Raw genomic sequence first — 19693 nt, 5'->3', positions numbered from 1 at the left:
ACAATCCCAGGCAATAAAGGCACTTCTACTTTTCTTCAATATTAGGGAAGGAATCAACAATTCTGGAATCAGATTCAGACAATCGTGGCAGCAGGTCACTGAAAACAAGAGCTGGAATACGTAAGGAAGTTATATCACAGTGTTGTCAGGTGAGTTAATACATTTACAAACTACATTAACCATTCCCTACCTCCTACTTGTCTTACACTGTGACATGACTTACAGTGTATCAGAGACATTAACATAGTAAGAATCAAAACAAATAGTCTTAGCAGAAAAATGTGATGAAAACTTACTAGAGCTATTATGGTACCAAAATATGTAGTTCTCTTGCACTTCTGTTACTACTGAAACATTTTGAAAAATTAGGTGAATTTCTCCAGAATACTGATATAAAGAAAATCATAAAACCAATTCACAGCGTTAAAAGTCAACCACAGAAAACTGTTCTACTTTGACTTTTTCTTATCAATTGCTTTGAAATTACTTTAAAGTTGAATTAATCCAGATTCATCAATCCAATTTTTTTCAAGGACAACTTTGCTTTTACTGTAATTGAAAAGCAGAGACAAATTTCAAACGCAAAGTATTTTTCAAATAGACCTTCATTGTCTGTTATCCCAACCATTCATAATTAGAAAACAGACACAAAGATATATATGCACTGGCTTCAAATGTTTTTTTTTTTTTTTGCAGGCATCTGTTTTATATGTTTTATTTCTGGCATCTGTTTAATAGATACATTTGATGTTTAATAGAATCCCCTTTGCAGCAGCAGTTGCTACAAGTGAATGGTTTCTAAATCCTACCACACTCTCTTTTGCACTAATACATAGTCCTGAAAAACACCTGTAAAACACTGGTGAATGTATTCATAATTAGAATATAGGCCTCCTATCCAACTATTTCTCAGCTACCTCAAATAAATGTAAGCATGGTTTTTAGCCATGCGACACCTTCAGAGTAATCCTCTGTTTTGATCAATAGAGTGGTCATCATGTATTAAACCTCAGAGAAATTACAGTGCTTCTTAAAACAGCAAAGGGAATTAAAAATCAAGTTCCTGACTGATAAGCAATCCTTAAAGGTTTTTTTGTTGTTATTGTTTTTCTTTGTTTTCCCCTTCTAGGTTTAGAGTTTTATAAAATAGTCTAACTTAGAACCACATAAAAATTGTAGGATATTCTTTTGATAACAATTGCATTAACGATAAGCATGTTTTACTGCTGCATACTTAAATCATAATACTGATGAGCTACATTTGTATTCCAAAAATCACTGTCTTGAATATGTATCTGTTAATATTTTCTCAGATCCATATTTAAAAGACACTTTTACTGGGAGTTTCCAAGATATACCAGCAGAAGATGGATGGAAAGTAAGAAATCTGCTCTACTATGAGATTTCACCTTCAACCTATCACATTTCTTATGAGCGATTTTAACTCAGTCATGTGTTCTTTGCGTATCTTATATACCAACTGACAGCAAGTTCCCCCTTCCCCGGACACCAAATAATAGGCTTTTCAACTTAACCAGAATATTCTTAGGGTACAAAAGTGTAATTTTAAAAAAATTCTCCTTCTTACTTTCAAGCATGGTAGTGGTGCTCCTTAATTAAACTTTATTTCTAAAAGTTAACGTAATTTCCCATCTATTTTTTGGTGGACAACCATGAAAAGCCGCGACACAGAAATACGCTTGCATTTACTGCAACTGTGTGGGCAAATGAATAGCTGCAGGCAAAGGTAGACATTTTCTGTACTTAAAAGATGTCATCTGAATGAAGAAATCAAGGAGTTACATTTTCTAGAAGTTTTGCTCAACATATGTAGGCCAAGTGAACTATTTTGAATATTTCTATAAAAAAAAAGAAAACTTATCATACTATACAAAATAGATTATCACTGCTCACTCTCACTAAGGTTTCCTTTTTATCACAATAGCTTTCAGTCTTCCAAATGTAATGTACAACTATCCTTTGACTTCATGGGACTGCAGACTGTAATTTAAACCCCAAGCACTATATTTAATGGTGGGAAAAGAAAGACTACGAAGGCATGAAATAAAGGGAGAAGTGGGAGAAAAACGTGAAGTAAAAAGTGAACCTACACTTTGAAAATAACACCTCTTTTCTCTCTCTCTCTTTTTTTTTTTTTAGGACACTATCTGACAATATCTTTCAAATAATATTGGGGGGAAAAAAAAGCCAAACAAATTAACCTGCAAGGGAATAAATAATCCACCATTCTGCAACAATGAGGTTTTTTTATTCAACTACAGGTCTCCTTCACAATAAAGGAGGATGGACCTGTCTATTGACTGATTCTGGCATTCCATACTAAGGCAAACAAATCCTACCTGCACTAACAATTTATAGGCTTTTTTCCATTTGGCACACAGGGTAGTGGCTGCACCATAGCACTACTGTCAAAGGAAACGATGTCCCAGTGTTATAATACCTGGTAACAGAACTCCAGGATTTACATCTCGTTTTGTGAGAGGACAGGGAAGAGGGTGTAGGGCTTCAACTACTGTATCTACTGCCATCAGTCTCCAAATCATATAATAAATTTATGGCACATGATTGCGAGTTGTGAGGATTTATCACCCTTTTCACACACTTTAAAGGGCTTGAATGAAATATAGTGGTGTGGATGATGACAGTCCACTAACTTAAAGCACACATCGCCATATAGCCTGCAGGGCTGCTGGCCTGCAAATAGGTGATGGGAAGGCAATATCCAGAAATGGTGATTTAGAAGTATATCAACACACTGAGGTTTTATACCACTAATAAAGCCTATCAAAGGGGCTGCAGCATCCTCCTCCTCTGCAGTATACCACACAGCAATGCATTTTTACAGATAAGGTTTTCCCAACACTACAGAATCTTTCAATTAATTGATTACATGGATGAGGTTGTCTCATGTGTCTAAACTGTTTGAACCTTTAAAGCTCATCCTTTTTTTGGAGAGGACAGAAGTAGATGCATAAAACAGGTGCAAAAGCCCAGGTGCAAAAGCCATTGATAAATTTATTAATGCATAAATTTCCCTTTGCAAAGAATTACACACCGAATTACACAAACTCACTTGAGACCTTGTTTTTCAGTACCCAGCAATGACTCCAGCATTTAAAAAAAAAAATAAAAATCATTTGTTCTTTAATTAAGAAACATTCTTATTTTTATTTAATGAACCTGGGCTATAATGTAAGAAGAGCCAAAACAGCTAACCATCATTGCTTTCACTGCTCTGTACATAGAAATTTGAGTACTTTACTAGATTAAATGGCCAAGGTAGAGAGACCATAGTGTTTTTACAACCTTTAACATTAGGCATTAATGCTGATCTGGCCATAAGACAAATTTTTGGTATATCATTGTGTGTAAATAACTACAGAAAAACATATGAAAGGTCATTTTAGCAGGAGGGATGGTGAGCAAACAAATCAGTTGTGCAATAATAAGAAGAAAGTCAAAGGGAATTTTCTGTCTGGGGCTGAAGAAGATGGTGGCTCATCGTTTCTGGTCCTCACAAACTGGCCAGTAATTCTGACCTGTGCACCTAAGCTGATCTGGAGCCTCTAATCTATTTCTGCTGAAAATCAAGAATAATTGAACCCTGGAATGAACTGCAGACTCCTGCTTCCAGATGCTCATATCACATACTCAGCTTGAGTGAAATGCTAATTGCTACACATGAGATTATTTTAATTTGCTCAAAATGCACTGGTTTAACCACACTTGCATGGCTGGGCACGTGTTAATTACTGGATAATACTTTAATGGGTTATTCATACCAACTTCTTCCCCCCCCCAAAAAAAAAAAAAAAAAAGATTAGACCGGATATACATCTTTGTCTGCCATACTACAATACGCTATTAATAAATACATATCTTTTCTTTTCATCATGTACTTACACAGTAACTTGAACATATCAGCTTCCCTAGGCCCTACTGAAGGATCAGGTAAGTATGTGTGTCTGCATATGCTCATCTCTCTTTAATATGTACATACCATATATATATGTAATATATATCTACAAAAATATACATACACAATACCCATATTCATATACAGCTATATTTTATCCCTCACAGACTTGAGAACAAATTCCTACTGGGATATACAAAGCAGCCATGCATAATTAACCAACTGGCTTCTGCTTGGCTTCTGTTTGAAAATTAAAATATTGACATTACAGATGTTTCTACCTAGTTGACATCAGTGACATTTAGAGGCTTGATTACAAAAAACTTCAAGGCAGTGAGCACATTTTTGCTGAAATGCAGATGATTAATCCTAAGAAAAGATTGCTGAATGTTTGCCATCAACAATTTTTAAAGTATGCATAAAACTACACACATTTGTACATAGAAGAACATAAAAATTGCTATGCTGGGTTATTCACAGATCTTAACATCCCATCTCCAGCAGTGGAGGGCTAGGGAAAAGATATGTGAAGAAGGCCTGTATTCCCAGAGATGGCCTGTTGTTTCCTTTAACTCAGACTTCCTAGGTCACAGTCTCTTTAGGTACTGTTATGCTGAGTTACCAAGTCACTTATAAATTTCTCTCCCTGGATTTATCAAATTCCTTGAACCATTTTATACTTTTGTTTTGCACAACAGCTCATAGCATTAAGTTTCATAATTAAATGTGTGACACTTGACATTTCGAACCTCCTCTAAAATCAAAGTATTGCTGCAAGAGACGTTGCTCTGAATCAAAAAAGCTCAGGTTCAAACATTTGATTCTGAGGTAGTTTTGAGGTAGATTTACTGAGACATTTCAGCTTTGCAGCTCAGATCTATATATACTTCTAAGTTTTCTACTGCTGATTTTTAAAAAAATTATGAATATTTTTACATGAAATAATGAGCTCACTCATTACATAACTTTAGCAGCCAACAGGCAGAAACTGAAAATGAATTTATAGGTCTTCAAAAACTGCTAAAGAACTATCCATAAGAGAAGTTGTAACGAGCACTTAAATTTTCAACAATTCTTTTAGTCAGAGCTCTGGTTTACACACAGCTGTACAAGTTGTTTGTTTGTTTTTAAACAACAACAACAAATAAAAAAAATCAGGATGAAAACTCCTTTTGCTTAGCTTGGGAGAACAACAAGTAATTTGGATCATACTAGTATAATAAATTAAAGATGGAAGAAATACATTCCTCCAGGTTAGCAGATCATGCCCACCCAACTGGCACCAAGACAGGGCCTAGCAGGCAGGCTACTGAGGATTTCATTTATGATGTGGTGAGACTCGCATAATTAATACTCACGACAAAGTGCAACATTTACTTTCTAGTATTAAAATGCATCAAAATTCCCATATCATACAAAGCATTTCTATAATGCATATATGCGAACTTCCATCATACAAAAATTAAATCTTTGTTTCTTATTTTTCTTGGTAAACCCAGTGGTAATATTAACTTTATTTAAAGCTGAATGCCCCAAAGAGTTCATCTTAATTCTCTTATTACAAGAAATGTCAACAAGCATTCAGAAGTATTTAGTTCTCCTTATATATTTTTAAGCAGAAAACCATTTCTGCTACTGTCTTGAACTCATTTTTTTTATTGTTTTAAGACCATCATTAGTGTCAGCAGTATCTCAAGCACGTGCCTTTACTTAAAAGTACGCTCTGAGACCCATCAAAATGTACCTCTTTGCTTCGATTACATTTTTCTGCAATTCTTATTCAAACATTCCATATTTTGTTCTTATTATGGTCATGAACTCTATCTACGCTCAAACTGTTTTTCAAGTATTTGCCCCAGACTACTTGCTTAGGAAGCATTTTGGTTGGTGGATTAGTTTTATACAATGGTTGCACTCCACTAAACCGAATGCAGATTTTCTGTGTGGAACTCTCAAAAACTTTGTAAATCTCCCCATCGTACTTTGACTAAAATTCAGCACAGTAAGAACCACCAGCACAATAAATCTATGCCAACCCACATTCTACTTCAGACCTAGACCATCAACTGATGTTTAGTGCTTGCTCTAAAGGGGTGTTGATGTTGGACACCATTTTGGTTTTCATGCTATTTAGGATTTGATATCCTGAACTACCCCTCCAGTTCAATCTTCGAGGAAGTGTATTCTTATTTTTAAAATATGTGCAATGCACACAAAAAAACCCCACAAAACCAACTGTATGTTTATGCAGAACATACTATCTTTTGTAACAAAAAAGATTGAAGAAGTATCATCTGAAGGAGAAGTATCATCTTAACACTTAGCAGGCAGAATCAGAAGTCACTGGAAATTTCAGATGCTACTTTTACCTAGATAAATAGAAACTACATCCTTTACTATTCTCTTTTCATGTCTCTCTGTGAAAATTCTTTTTTTTTCTTATTTTATTTTTAATGTTAATTTTTTGGCTAAAAGAAAACACTTAAAAGCACCCTTGAAGTTTCCTCCATGTTATTGGATTTATAGGTCAAAAGGACTGGAGAGTTCACCAAATTCAATGTAATTTTATTAATTTTACAGCTTTGGTAAATTTCTTATTCCATAAACCAGCAGGGATTACAAGGAATCAAAACCCCTCAGTCCAGAAAATACTACCATAATATTTGAAATGTATCAAAGGTGACAACAGGTACGTATCAGACAAAGATGCCTTATACATCCCTTGCTGCTTTGCCAGGCCAGCCTGCCCATAGTTTACTTTTCCCGGTATCTTTTCATTCTCATCTATCATATCCAATCTCATTTGTATTCATTCGCGTACTAACCTCCATGTTGTTGTTAGGTAAGTATAAAAAAAACCAACCCCCCTTGTCCTGGGCAGGTTGTTCTTGATAAGAAGCAACCATCTTTAGAACCAGTTTTCATTTATCTGAATCATAGCCATGCACTATTATACAATCCATAGCTATCAATAATACTTAGCGCTTCAGACCCTTCCTCGTGCTTAATCCATTTTTACAAATTATTATTTTATGATACTGAACAACCCTTTAGGCTGCTCTTATTAATTCTTTCTGTTTCTTCTCTAAATGTCTCCAAATGTCCCTTTATTTTTAGCAATTATTTATAGACACATATCAGTCCTGGCGTGGGGCTCCTTGGCTGGAATGCAATGTATTCAGGCTATTGGGCATCATGGAAAACAAGTTACTTTATGTACATGCAATTCTCAAGCAATTCTCCCAACCACTGCAGTTAAGATTTTACCCCACTGGGCTCGCAGCATATTGTTACGAGTCACATAGTGTCAAATGTGTTTAATATAATTTCTGATAAATGCCTCCGGCAAGTGAAATGAGATGGCTGCCAAGTTCATTTAACCAGCCTTCACTTCCCAACCTTTAAAGAGTGAGACGTTCAAATGTTTCTGCCTGCCTATGTAATCCATAATACTACCGTCACTCTCATTAAGGTACTGAGGTAAGTCTGCAGCAGGACACAGATCTTAAACCCTAGAGTTGCCAGCTGGATGGACCAGAGATCTGTAGGAAATAAACTGGGTCATAACTTAGAAAACAAAACCGTGAGAAATCAGCAGCACAGTTAACACAAAACCCATTACAGTCGGTCGAAAAACTGCCATAGCTGTCACCGAATCAGGCTCTACTATTATTGAGAAATTAGAAGTTATACAGAAATTAGAGACTTTATAAATAAAAAAACCCCACAAACTATTTTTCTACTGCTCTTCCCCCTCCTCCTGCTTTTTTTTTTTTTTTAAATATATAAATAGCCTCCAAGTTCGCGGTTTGTCCAGGGAAAGACCTCCTAATAGAAATCTAAAAACATCTGTGGTGACTTTAAGCATACATTTGAGCGTACTTTTGTTAGAATTCGACTCTAGGCTACTTCCAGAAATACAACATTTTTCCATGAAAACAGCTAATTAACTGTAACTAACTATATCATGAAATCTCTCCAGAAAAGATCTATCAAGAAAGAAATATGTTACTATATCACCTACCATTTACATATTTTTATCGTTAATTATAAGCTGTGGAAAGCCCTAGCTTGAAATTCAGATGAATATTTATTCATGTAATGCATGCACAAGTTTATATTCTCAGTAATTATGCCCAGGTATTTGCCTCTCTACATTGCCATCTACACACAAATTGTAGATGTACTAATAACCAGTGGTGTTTACTGTGAGTTCAAAACTCACACACACAAAAAAAGGTGAATGGCCTTAATAACACTGAAAACGTATTAAAAACACCACCAAAACACAACCTCACTGGGACTATGCACAAAAGAGTCTTTAATTATTCATAGGCAGATCAAATAAATATGAAAATTACACACTATCTCCATGTTTGCTTTTGTTTTCTTCTACTTGTAGCTATCTCCAATGGCAGAGACAGGAGGGTCCTTAAAAGAGGCTTGGCACAACATTTCACTGTAATCTTGTAAAGTCTATGTCTTTCCCTAATTAAGGAACTAAACTTTCAAATCCTTAAGGAAAGAAGTAATTTTGGAAAACAATAAAAAGCTGGCAACAACATCAAGGAAGTCCAATATAAACATTTCCTTGAATATTAAGATTTATATATTTAAATTTCTGATGCTAACTCTCTCCAGACAGATCCAAGATAACCATATGAGCATTATTTATTTTTCAGCAGAAGACTGTTTCAGTGAATGGGTTGGATTCAGAGCTTAAATGAGGATGAAGGTGGCTGTGGTAGGAAATAAGGTTATGCATATAATGCAAAACCTTTCTTTTGGAACTTCAAAAAAAGGAAATACAACAATACAATTTTAGTACAATAAGAAGGAATCAGGAATCATACATGCAAACACACGCATATAAAGATTTCTATCAAGCTGTGAATGCAACTATTGATTGGGAGCAGCAAGACAGCAGAATCTGATGAATAATTTTAAGATATATGCTATAAAATTTGAAGAACTACGGAAAACAGATGTAAACAACATGAAGTCTTGTTTGACTGGATGCCATCTGCATAAAGAACTACGACAGGTTCTAGCTAACACTGATTCTACAGGCTTGCTTTTGCACAAAATAATTTTGCAAGTATTGGTGTTCTTGACACTCGGAAAATGAGGTTATGAAGTTTCATGGGATGAATATCTGAGGGAAAGAGGGAGAGAATAAGAAAAAGATGAAGTTGAGAAAAATTATTCAAAATTTGATTAACAGGTAAGACAATAAAAATGCCAAATGCTACATGGATAAATACCAAAGTGCAGCAAGACAAAACAATTACAGAATTCACTAGAAGTTGGACTGAGAAACACATATACTGAATCAGAAGCTAAGCTTCCATATAAGGAGTGAAAAAAGGAAAAGCAAGGATAGTTTATAGATGAGGAAAAATAGGGAACTACCAGTTAAAAAAAAAAATTTCTTGGCAGAGGAAAAACTTCATACACAGTTTCAGTAAAGAAAGAACATATAGCAGATAACAGTTAAATATTGTCCCAGAGACTGGAATTAATAGTCAAAGCTAAACATTAAATATTATTTGGGAAGCGCATGGGATAAGTCAGAGGTGTAAAATTGTGCTTTGATTGAGAGAGACACGAGGCCACTGAAAGACTTGCAGGAACTCACAGCTCATATCCAGAGCTCATATGCTACCAAGCAGGATTAAAGTTTAAACGCTACACGGTTTGAGCTGTTTGGCATCACTTTCTTTTACTGAAATACTGGATTTAGGGACTGTGAATCTACTAAAACTACACCATCCTACACAGTGGTCTAGGAATATGTGCCTAAATAAGCGTGACAAGAAGCTGCTGAAGTTTGAATGAAAACGTAATAAAGTTGGTCCCTTGATCCGATTAGATAGTCACATACTGTTGACCAATTGTGCAAAGGAATCTCTGACATTTGTTAGCAATATATTCTCAGTTAATTATGAAAGTCTTGTTACAACATAGGGGGAATGGCAAGTGGGACAGTCTAAGGAAATTTCTTTTGAATTCTGAATAAGCCATCAATATCGGAAATAAATTAAGAATGTGCTACAGACCTACATCAAAAAAGAGTTACTGTTTCACTTGCAGCCACAATCACAAATACGAAACATGTTTCTTGTTTGAATGAAAAGATTGTCAATTAGTTCATTACATGCTTGCCACAAGTAAGGTAAAAGAACGTTTACCTGAACACACTTTTTAATCTGATGAAGGAGCAGCTCATAATGCATTCCATATCTACAGCTTTTCAAACAATGGCAACTATATGTGAAAATGCAAAACTCACTAAACAGGTTACACGATTTCTAGGAACTTCATAAATAATAAAATAAGGTCACAGAATAACTTCTAGTCCTATCAATATGCAATACAAGGAAGTGAAAGGTAATGTCTATCCTTGTTCAGAGTAAACAAAGCACATGTCACCACATTAAGCTTCAATGAATACTAAATATTCATAAAAATATAATATACTTGATTGCAGCTTTCATTTCAAAATATTTCAGTATGCCTATACAGCCAAAACCTTATGTCTGCACTCACAGCTTCAACTGTATAAGGTCTTGTGTTCAATGATGTATAGAAAGATGTATAAATACATAACCCCTAATTCTGATCCAATTAAATCGCTGTCGCTCCACTAATTTTAATGGCAGCTTCTACTGGTTTAGATTTCTTTCACCAAGACCCAGGTTAACTCCATAACATAATCTGATCTTACAATTACCACTTAAAAATGCAGTGGAGATACCTCTCAAGTGGAATGCAACAGCTGCTCAATAACTCACAACGAAATTGCACAACAGCTGAGGACAACAGTTAAAAAAAAAAAAAAAAACCAACAACAAACAAACCATGTACTAATTCAGCCTTCATCTGCAGGAAGAGTTTAGCCAGGGTGCTTGTTTGTACCCAAACTGAAATTTGGAACAGTATCTTATTCTTACAGAATTTCATCATCACATAAAATCAACAGTGAATTTAATCATAACATTTTCATTACGAACTTTAATTCTCAAAACGTGGTTTTATTTTGTTGCAACTGTTTTATCTGCATTTACACAACTAACATTGTTCAGCACTTCAGTCTCACCTATAATATTAGCATATTCATGATGTGCTCAGCCTCATGCTACATAAACAAATAAAAATGACCCTTCCAGCAGCTAACCTAACAGAGAAAAACGTGGTACATCAGAAATCGTACATATCTCGTCTGAATCCCAGTCATATCCCAGGGGTTGATTCCAGATATGGATAAAAATGTGTAAACCTAAATTAAAGCTTTCATTACAAACGATGTTATTTTCCTTTTTTTTTCTTCTTTTTTACTGCAGAGACTTGAATGTTTTTCAAAAATTATTACCTGCTGTCCTAAAGGGCTGCTCCCACCTCTATACACCGGGGAAGGATTTAGTGTGCCACAAGATCAGCAAGAAAAGTTATACAGTATCACAATAATGCATTTATCAACACAGAATTTGTTCAGGTGTTATTTATAGAGATATGATTGGCATGGACTTACCTGTAGGGGATCCCTCCATGACATGGCCAATATAAGGTCCTTCTTTGAACATTGGTCTATTGTCATTTTGATCAATAACAGAAATATCTAGGCGGACCGGACCATCAATGGTTTTCCCACTTATATCTGTGACTTCAACTTCAAGCTGTAAGAACAAAAACAAAGGAGTAAATTCATTAGTTCGCTATCACAATGAGCAAAGAGTAAGAAAAAAAAAAAAATAGCTCAGCACTGCTGTAAGCAGACCCTGCCAAGGATACCACTTGCAGCCCATTCTTTTGGACTAGGGTCAGAGCAGATTTTAAAGCTAAGCAAAAGAGAAAGACAGATGTACATTCAAATGAAGATACTCCTTGGCAGTTTGGAAACACCTGAAGAATGAAATCACTAGAATATAAGAAAAAAAGACCCCCTGGAAATTTGATACTAATCATGTGAAGATTTGGCCAGAATTTGTTTCTTTACATTTTTCAAGCACATTTAGAGCAGACACAAATAGAATTATCACAGTATAATTGACACATCTCCTAATGCCCAGTTCAAAGTTTGGTTTGGGGGATTTTTATTCCTTTTTTTTTTCTAAAAAAAGGGCAAGAATGCGTTAGACATATTAAATACATTTGCTCAATGATAATGGCAGGAGTATTATGTTAGGTAATTTTGACAGTCCTCCAGCTTTTTTAATAAGGTATGGAAGGACAGAACAACACACAGTCTTATATAAGCAGGTATTCCTCCACGCACACGCTCCCATCCCAATGCAGGAAAGCACCTGCTGAACGTAAAGCTGACATATGCATCTGAAAATTTGTTTGGACTTCCTTTACTTCCAAAAACTGGAAAGAAAGATCATAGAATGTATGCGACAGGACAAGGGGTAATGGTTTTGAACTGAAAGAGGGGAGATTTACATTAGATATTAGGAAGAAATTCTTTACTCTGAGGGTGGGGAGACGCTGGCCCAGGTTGCCCAGAGAAGCTGTGGCTGCCCCATTCCTGGAGGGGTTCGAGGCCAGGCTGGATGGGACTTTGAGCAACCTGATCCAGTGGGAGGTGTCCCTGCCCAGGGCAGGCATGTTGGAACTAGATGGTCTTTAAGGTCCCTTCTAACCTGAACCATTCTATGATTCTATGTCAACCCTCCTATCCACTTGCAATGGAAAGTCACAATGAGTTACCAAAACTTAATCAGTCATTAGGGCAAATCATGCCAAAACTTCAGAGATAATAAAAAAGGTCAGATTGCAACTGCATGCTATAACTGTGGTTCTCTCCCCTCACCAAGTTGTCAGTAAAACACAGCAATAAACTTATCAGAGACACGGCTATCATTTTCATGTACCATACCCATCCCTAGACTCAACTCTTTAATGGAGTTAAGCCAGCCAGAAAATGAACCTGAGCACAGACATTAATATCACCCTCTCCCAGTCTTTCCCTGAGAAAGTGGTAGCAGCAGGGGCTGGAAGTCTCTGAGCATTTTGTTTATTCTGCTAATTTATTCTTCATTGCCATGTCTTATACCTGTAAGTTATTTATAAACTAGTGATAAATCCTACCGGGAAAGAATTAGGTCAGAATTCTAATTCCTTATTAAAATGGATGACTTATTATCACATTTCTCTGTATTTTGTTATGCTTATAAGTACATTCCACTTTTACAGTTCACCATGCTGGGTGTGAGTAGAAGTATTTGTTATAAGTAACCTATCTACTCACATACACTCTTTGCAAATAGTGCCACAGTCCATTTTAACATCTACTCACTTCCCTAGCAATTGTTCTTGCAAGCCTTTCCCAAGTCTTATTTTTTACTAAGTATATAGCTTAACAGCAAACAAATAACTCTGACATGAAGACAACCAAATTCATGTGGCATTGGCACAGCTGAAGCTTTAGAGAGGCACACGCCCCTTCAATTTCCAGGGCTTGTTTAACTCTGTATTCTAAAGTCAATGTAGTAATCTTAGGATTGCATAGGATGTACTGGGGACTAGGAAAGAAAATGCAGTCTTACAACTGAACTACATTAAAGCTAGATACAGTTTTAGATACAGTTGGAAACTGCTGACAAAAAGATTTATCTTTGTAAATGTTGACTCATCGAAACTGTGTTAATTGCTTTGGGAAATGGAAGAATAGCAATATTTCTCTGTGAAATTCCAGCAAATTCATTTTCAAATTCAAGATAATTTGGTCTTAATCTATCTTTCAATACTACGTGACTATACTGCTCACTGGAAAGAAAAAAGTCTTTGCTAAATTTCAAAAACTACTTCGGCTGCTTTAGCGAAATTATAAGTCATCTAAAGCCAAGACTGATCTAACACTAAGAGTTTTTTTCCCCCAGACTTGCACAGATTAAGGAAGAGAATAGGAGATTGTTATTAATGAGTGAAATAGATTTGCTTTAGTATTGCCAAGTCCACTGTGTCTGAGACCAACTGGCCAAAAAGCTGGCATGACAGCTCCGTAGGAACAGTTACGTGATCTCTGCTTCATTTTATTAAGATGACAGAGGACTTCATTTTATTAGTCTTTGCACAATAATTTCCAGGCTTGTCCTAAGCATTATGGGTTAACTCATCAGCTCCTTTTAAACCCACTCTTCTACAATGTTTTCAAAATAAAAGCCTGCAGCACTGAAATTACGACCATCTATCTTTACATGACCAGTTTGTGAAAGAAGCTGCCTTATATCTTATCTTGCCCAACCAAACCCCCCCCCCCAAAATTCCATAAAAGCCCCACCACTCACAAAACAAAAAACTAACAAAATAAAGAACAGCAACAGAAGTATATCGTTATTTAAAAAAAAAAAAAAACAACACATGCAAGAGAAAGCAGCATTCAAGTAAAAGACAGAATTGGCACAAAACCCAAATTACTTTGAACAGGCTGTAAATAAAACCAGGTGGAAAATTAGATTGTGCCTAACTATCAGAAGAGTGAGATTTCAGTCTTTCAATAAAGAAAAAAGGCAGGAAAGCCAATTTAGTTTTAATGTAAAACATGACTGATGTATGGAAGATACTGCATTCATTCTTTTGATAGCAAGAGATTCTAATTGAACATTCAGAAAGTATCGAAGTTCCTACCTGATTTTAGCAACATAACTCTAAGGAAAAGTGGCAAGCACAAATTTGGGCAAATTGACAAAAATAAATATCTGCAGAGCTCTGTAGCTATTTAGTATGTGAAAACCCGATAATATTGACTATGCTTTTAATGTTCCAACTTAAAAGTTATGGAATTATGTTCATAATGATGAAGTTATGTTAATCATAATCTAACCAATCATATTTTCAGAAACATTTGAAGCTAAATCCCAATTTCATTTTTGACAAAAGTATACATGTAAACTACAAAGGATAATCAAGGGCTTATGGGAACTGTTACACCTCACAACACAAGTCTCCACGACAGGTCACAAAGCAGACTTTAGATATTGCTTCTAATATAGCTGAAAAACACTGATAAAATTAAGCAAACCAATTGAACAGGGAAAAGCAATGTAAAAATAGAAAACTGCAGGCAGTAATAGATTTTAGCCTGTTTGTCTAGACAAACTTTCTCTTCTCAAAAGGGATTTCTTGACTTCCCATCCAATTTCCCTCACCATATCTGAAGCGAGGATCTTTCTCCTCACCCCAAATATAAGGATTTTACCGGAAGTTTGGTAAGCTGAGTCAAAGCAGCACAAACCTGTTTTAAGAACTCTGCTTTAGTTTATATAGTCTTGATTCCTTTCCACTCTGCAGTCAGCAACAACATTTACAGGAAAAGATAACCAGTCTCATTCTTACTGTTACTTCAAGTCATTTCAAAGGTTTCTCTTCACAGAACAGTTGTTTCCATTTATTTATTGCTTTTGGTGAAATGATTCTGGATAGCCACCTTCCTTCTCTGCATATAAATGTCTATTTGCACTTTGCAGCCAGACAGCCAATGGCCCACACAAAATTACCCCATAAATTTAAAGTTTTTCATAAGTAAACCTGGAATATCTTTTAGTACTTAATTATCTTCAAAGTCTAATATGGGTTCTTTAGTCATTAACTACCTTCTAATTTTAATTTCCAATTTGCTGCTGATAAGAATGTTTCTCACGGAATTCTTCCAGTTTTTTCAACAGATGACTTTTTCTACACATTCCTCGTACCCAGCTTCACCCATCCCCCCGCAAAATTAAATAAAACCAGTCAATTTCTGTGTGTGAAACCAGCAGCTTTCCAGAAGCTCGAGGTGCCCGTGGCCACGAGCCCACAGGCGCACTGGGTGTCTGTACGGCGGCCCACCGGGGCCTCTCCTCCTTGAGGCGAGCTCAGGGCGGCCCCGTGCCGGCTCCAGCCAGTTCCAACCGGTTCTAGGCGGTTCCAGCCAGCTCCGCTGTGGCCCCTCAGCGACGCTGGTGGTGCCTCAAGGAAACCGTGTGTAAGAAAGGGCAAAATGCTGCCCAGTGTTTTGTCCTCATCTCCACCCATGAGCTTCTCACCCCATTGCTCCAGCCCCCGCAGGGTGAACCCACCACGTCAGGGAAAGCCGACGGGTAAAATCTGACCGAACAGAGGAAAGGTGCATCATCCCGGAACCGGGGTACGCTCAAAAACCTGTCCCCTTACAAAAAACTGCCATACCACTACCTGCCCCAACCTCAGTTCTTTTGAGGTGTGTCTAGGTACAGACTTCTGCTGGCTTTATTTATTCCTAGCTTGGTTAGAATTATTATTGAGAATCCTTGTTAGGTTTATTTATGATCAATTATTAAGTGTGGATTGACAGTAAAGAAAGGCGATGCACGTACGGATCTTTCATGTAGGCAATTTCCTGGTAAGAACAAAAAAAACCCCAACATTTGGCCCTCTCTGTGTCATAAAAAGCAGTAAAGAAATTATCTTTATAGTCAAAGGTTTTAGTAAAAATGTGATGCAATTACCTAAAACAACTCAGAGAAGACAATAATTCAGACACACAGAAATTAATTACAATTAAATTTTGCTGCTACTAAGAATATGAATAAAATATTAGCTAATTTTTATATGGCACAAGAAGAGATGGAAGGAGAGGATATAAAACCAAAATACACTGCTTCTAAGAGGCACAGATAATTTTATCTCAACCTACGTGATGACAGGGTATCGATTACCTCAGTAAGGTTGCACAGATGGCAAAAAATGGCACCATTACCTGCAATGGGAGAATTTAGCTTCACATTCAGAGTTAGAACCCAGGTGGGAAGGGATTAATTAGCCATTCTAAGAACTCCTATGAGCATCTTACAGAGGCTTTATCTTGCTAATGCATCCACTTAAAAAATTACATTCCGATTCCCTAAAAAAACACACAATTTATCACTCTAATTTTATTGGTTTCTTATCTAGCAATAGTCACGTAACCTTTTATTAACATGCTGTTTTGCAATACCTTCACAAGTGAAATACAGGCAGTTCCAGTCTGAAAGGACTGTTGCAGTATGAAGACACTAAACATCTCCTTTCAGTTAATGCTCAGTAGAGGGACTTTTGAAAGCCTAAAGCACTACCCTTGATGATTCTAGGTATCAGTATTCTTCTGTACACTTCATACTCATGAAGACTTGCGGTGAAGCAGCAGTGTCTTGGCTTTTATTTTAAGAAAGGTGTCTGTCTTTATTAGACATGTTTTATCTGTAACATGTTTTGTTGGAAAACCACTACTGGAAGAAAATGTAGAGCATTTCAGAACTGAACCTTTTGTGTATCCTTAAATTTTTCTCTGTAAACCACAGCAAGTTGGGCAATATATAGATGTAAGCTGTATATGGTCCACAAATTGAAGAAAGCAATACTACACCAATTAACAGTGGGAAAAGATTCCAAACAAGATTCCTAACCAATCATTCAAATAATTTAGTTCTTTTTACCATTTTTTTTAACCTCAGTTAACAAAAGAAGAATAAAGAGCAAAACCAATATGCAAAAAAGCTTTTTCTTTCAGAGCAAGTGTAGGGGGTTGTCTGCATACATAATATATGACTTAAATACCGACCACTTTAGTGCATTCTCTGAATCAAGCATTAGTTGTACAATATCAGATGATTTCTATAGTGGCATTGTTATCCGATTCTACTCAGCAAGTCTGACTCCCTGAAATCCGAATTATGAAGGGAAAGCTAAATTAAAAAACAAGGCTCATGTAAGTAGGACGTCCCCCAAGCTACCTTTAAGCAGTATTTTCCTAAATAGCACCATTTTAGCACCTAAATTGCAATGACCCATCAAACTATAACTGTTCTGCACTTCCAAATCAGATGAAAGACTGAAGAGCTTTAGCAAAGACCTCACTAAAAAAACGGTTTGCACTGACCTATCTTACAATTCTTGAATTACCCTGCTGTTATTTCATAGTTCCTATTTTCTTAGCACAACTACCTCTTAACTGCGTGCATTAATTAATCAAAAATTTCAGAAACCCCAGGACTTCTATCTCCCAAAAGAATAACAACAGATGAATTCTTCATTAGGTAAGAGTCACTTCATCTTCTTTGATCATATCAGATGCAAGGCTTTGTAGACACATTAATAGAAGTTTTGTGAAAAGGAAGAGGAATTTAATATTATAAACAGTCAAAGATGTTCTTTTCTCACTAGTTCTAGAGGTAGTGGTCTCAATCATTAGTCATATAAGCAGACTGAAAGGTCAATTTCAACATCATAATATTCTGGTTTGTGAAGTGTAACATAGCAAGTTCTTCCCAGCAAGTACCAAGGAATAAATATTTAACTGGTACTCTTCATGTGATTTAACTTTTTAAAATTTCCTCAAACTTAAGGAACCTAATTAAAAATAAAAAAAGGTGACAGTATGCATATTTACTTACCCTACTAGACTTTGAAGAAAGTAGGATTTAATTTATGCACTCACACTGCAACACAACTCTTCATTGGGGAAGTAAGAGCAAAACAAACTGGAGTGACTGGTCTGATGCTTGATAACAAGACCACATACATCAATAGAAGAGCAAGATAAAATGTGTTTAACAAAATTAATTGTGCTGCAATTTATGTTTGAAGCTAAATGTCATTAGACAGCAAAACTAGAGGTTTTTTTGGGAATGGAGTGGAGACATAAAAGTAAAGTAATAGAAAAAGATAATGTGCGGAAAGAGGAAATGATGCAGAATATCGTTAACCTTTCGAGAAGGCCTTGTCTAGGCTGAGTAAAATTCAGGAATCCTCTAAGGAACCGACCGGACTGTTGTCCCATGGTCTAGCAGGAGCCCATCTGGTAGTACACTGGTGGCAGGAGCTGTCTCGTGCCCACCTAATGCAATTTTGACTGGTCCATGTAACTGCGTCCTTCCCAGCTGCAGCTGCCATGAGATCATTCCTAAATAGACCTGTCAAGCCTAACAACTCTTGTTTCGTTTTGAGTGAAAGAAGGGACAGAGGAGGAGAAATAGGAGTACAAACTGCATTCATAGTTTATACACTTTTTACTACTAAGAACCGTTACCTTTTTAAAGCTAAAGTTGCCTTTGAACCTGTTAATAGAGGGGTTTATTTATATGAAGCTATAAGGCATAACAAGAGTCCCATGTTATTTCAAATGATTTTTCTTTAAACAAAACCAGCTCAAGTCAAGAAAGTTGCCTTAATTAAAGAATAGCTTTCTGTATATTTTCCACACTAATTTTTGTGCAGTAAATCTTTCTATTGTGAATATCTTACTATTCATCTTTCCCTTGAAGTGGGAAGCGCAAGAACATTGCCTTTGCCAGTTTACATTCAGTAAGGCCAACCTGCAAAAGCCTATTGCACCTGCACCTCCTGTTGGCTTGAAATAACATCTGTAATTGTCCATCTCTCTGAAAAACCTGGCACTGGCCATCCAGAAAAGCCACTACATCTTGGGCGAAGGATCTTCCTCAGTGTAAGAAAACAAATCTTGAATGATTAAACTAGTGATAAGAGTACTTGGAGTTTTCCAGGTTCTTTATCCTGTACTGGCAGTAGTGCAGCCTGTCTTCTCGCACCAGCATGCCTCTTGATTTGCAGTTCACTTTACAGAATACGCCTAGAAGATGCCATCAGTGAAATACGCTCATTGCTGCAAAATGAAGCTAAAATGCTCTACATTTAATATTTTTTATTTTAATATATTGAATTCCTTCATAGCACTAAACTAAGCAATTATGAATTCACTATCTAATTGAATGCATATACTGTAATGCTATTAGTGTCACA

At 36.2% G+C, this 19693-nt stretch overlaps 1 protein-coding gene across 2 annotated transcripts in view; it reads right to left on the bottom strand.

Moving 5' to 3' along the window:
- The window catches only part of CDH13 (cadherin 13), a 507409-nt gene that overhangs the window by 204638 nt on the left and 283078 nt on the right, over positions 1–19693 (bottom strand). For both annotated transcript variants that reach the window (XM_054197627.1, XM_054197628.1), the window contains exon 6: positions 11469–11613. In XM_054197627.1, the coding sequence (XP_054053602.1) occupies positions 11469–11613 (145 nt within the window). The remainder of the gene's footprint in view (positions 1–11468; positions 11614–19693) is intronic.

Source organism: Rissa tridactyla, chromosome 4 (genome assembly GCF_028500815.1).
Source record: "Rissa tridactyla isolate bRisTri1 chromosome 4, bRisTri1.patW.cur.20221130, whole genome shotgun sequence".
Classification (NCBI taxonomy): Eukaryota; Metazoa; Chordata; class Aves; order Charadriiformes; family Laridae; genus Rissa; species Rissa tridactyla.
The sequence above is the reverse complement of the archived record's forward strand: the minus strand, read 5'-3'. Positions and strand labels throughout refer to the sequence as shown.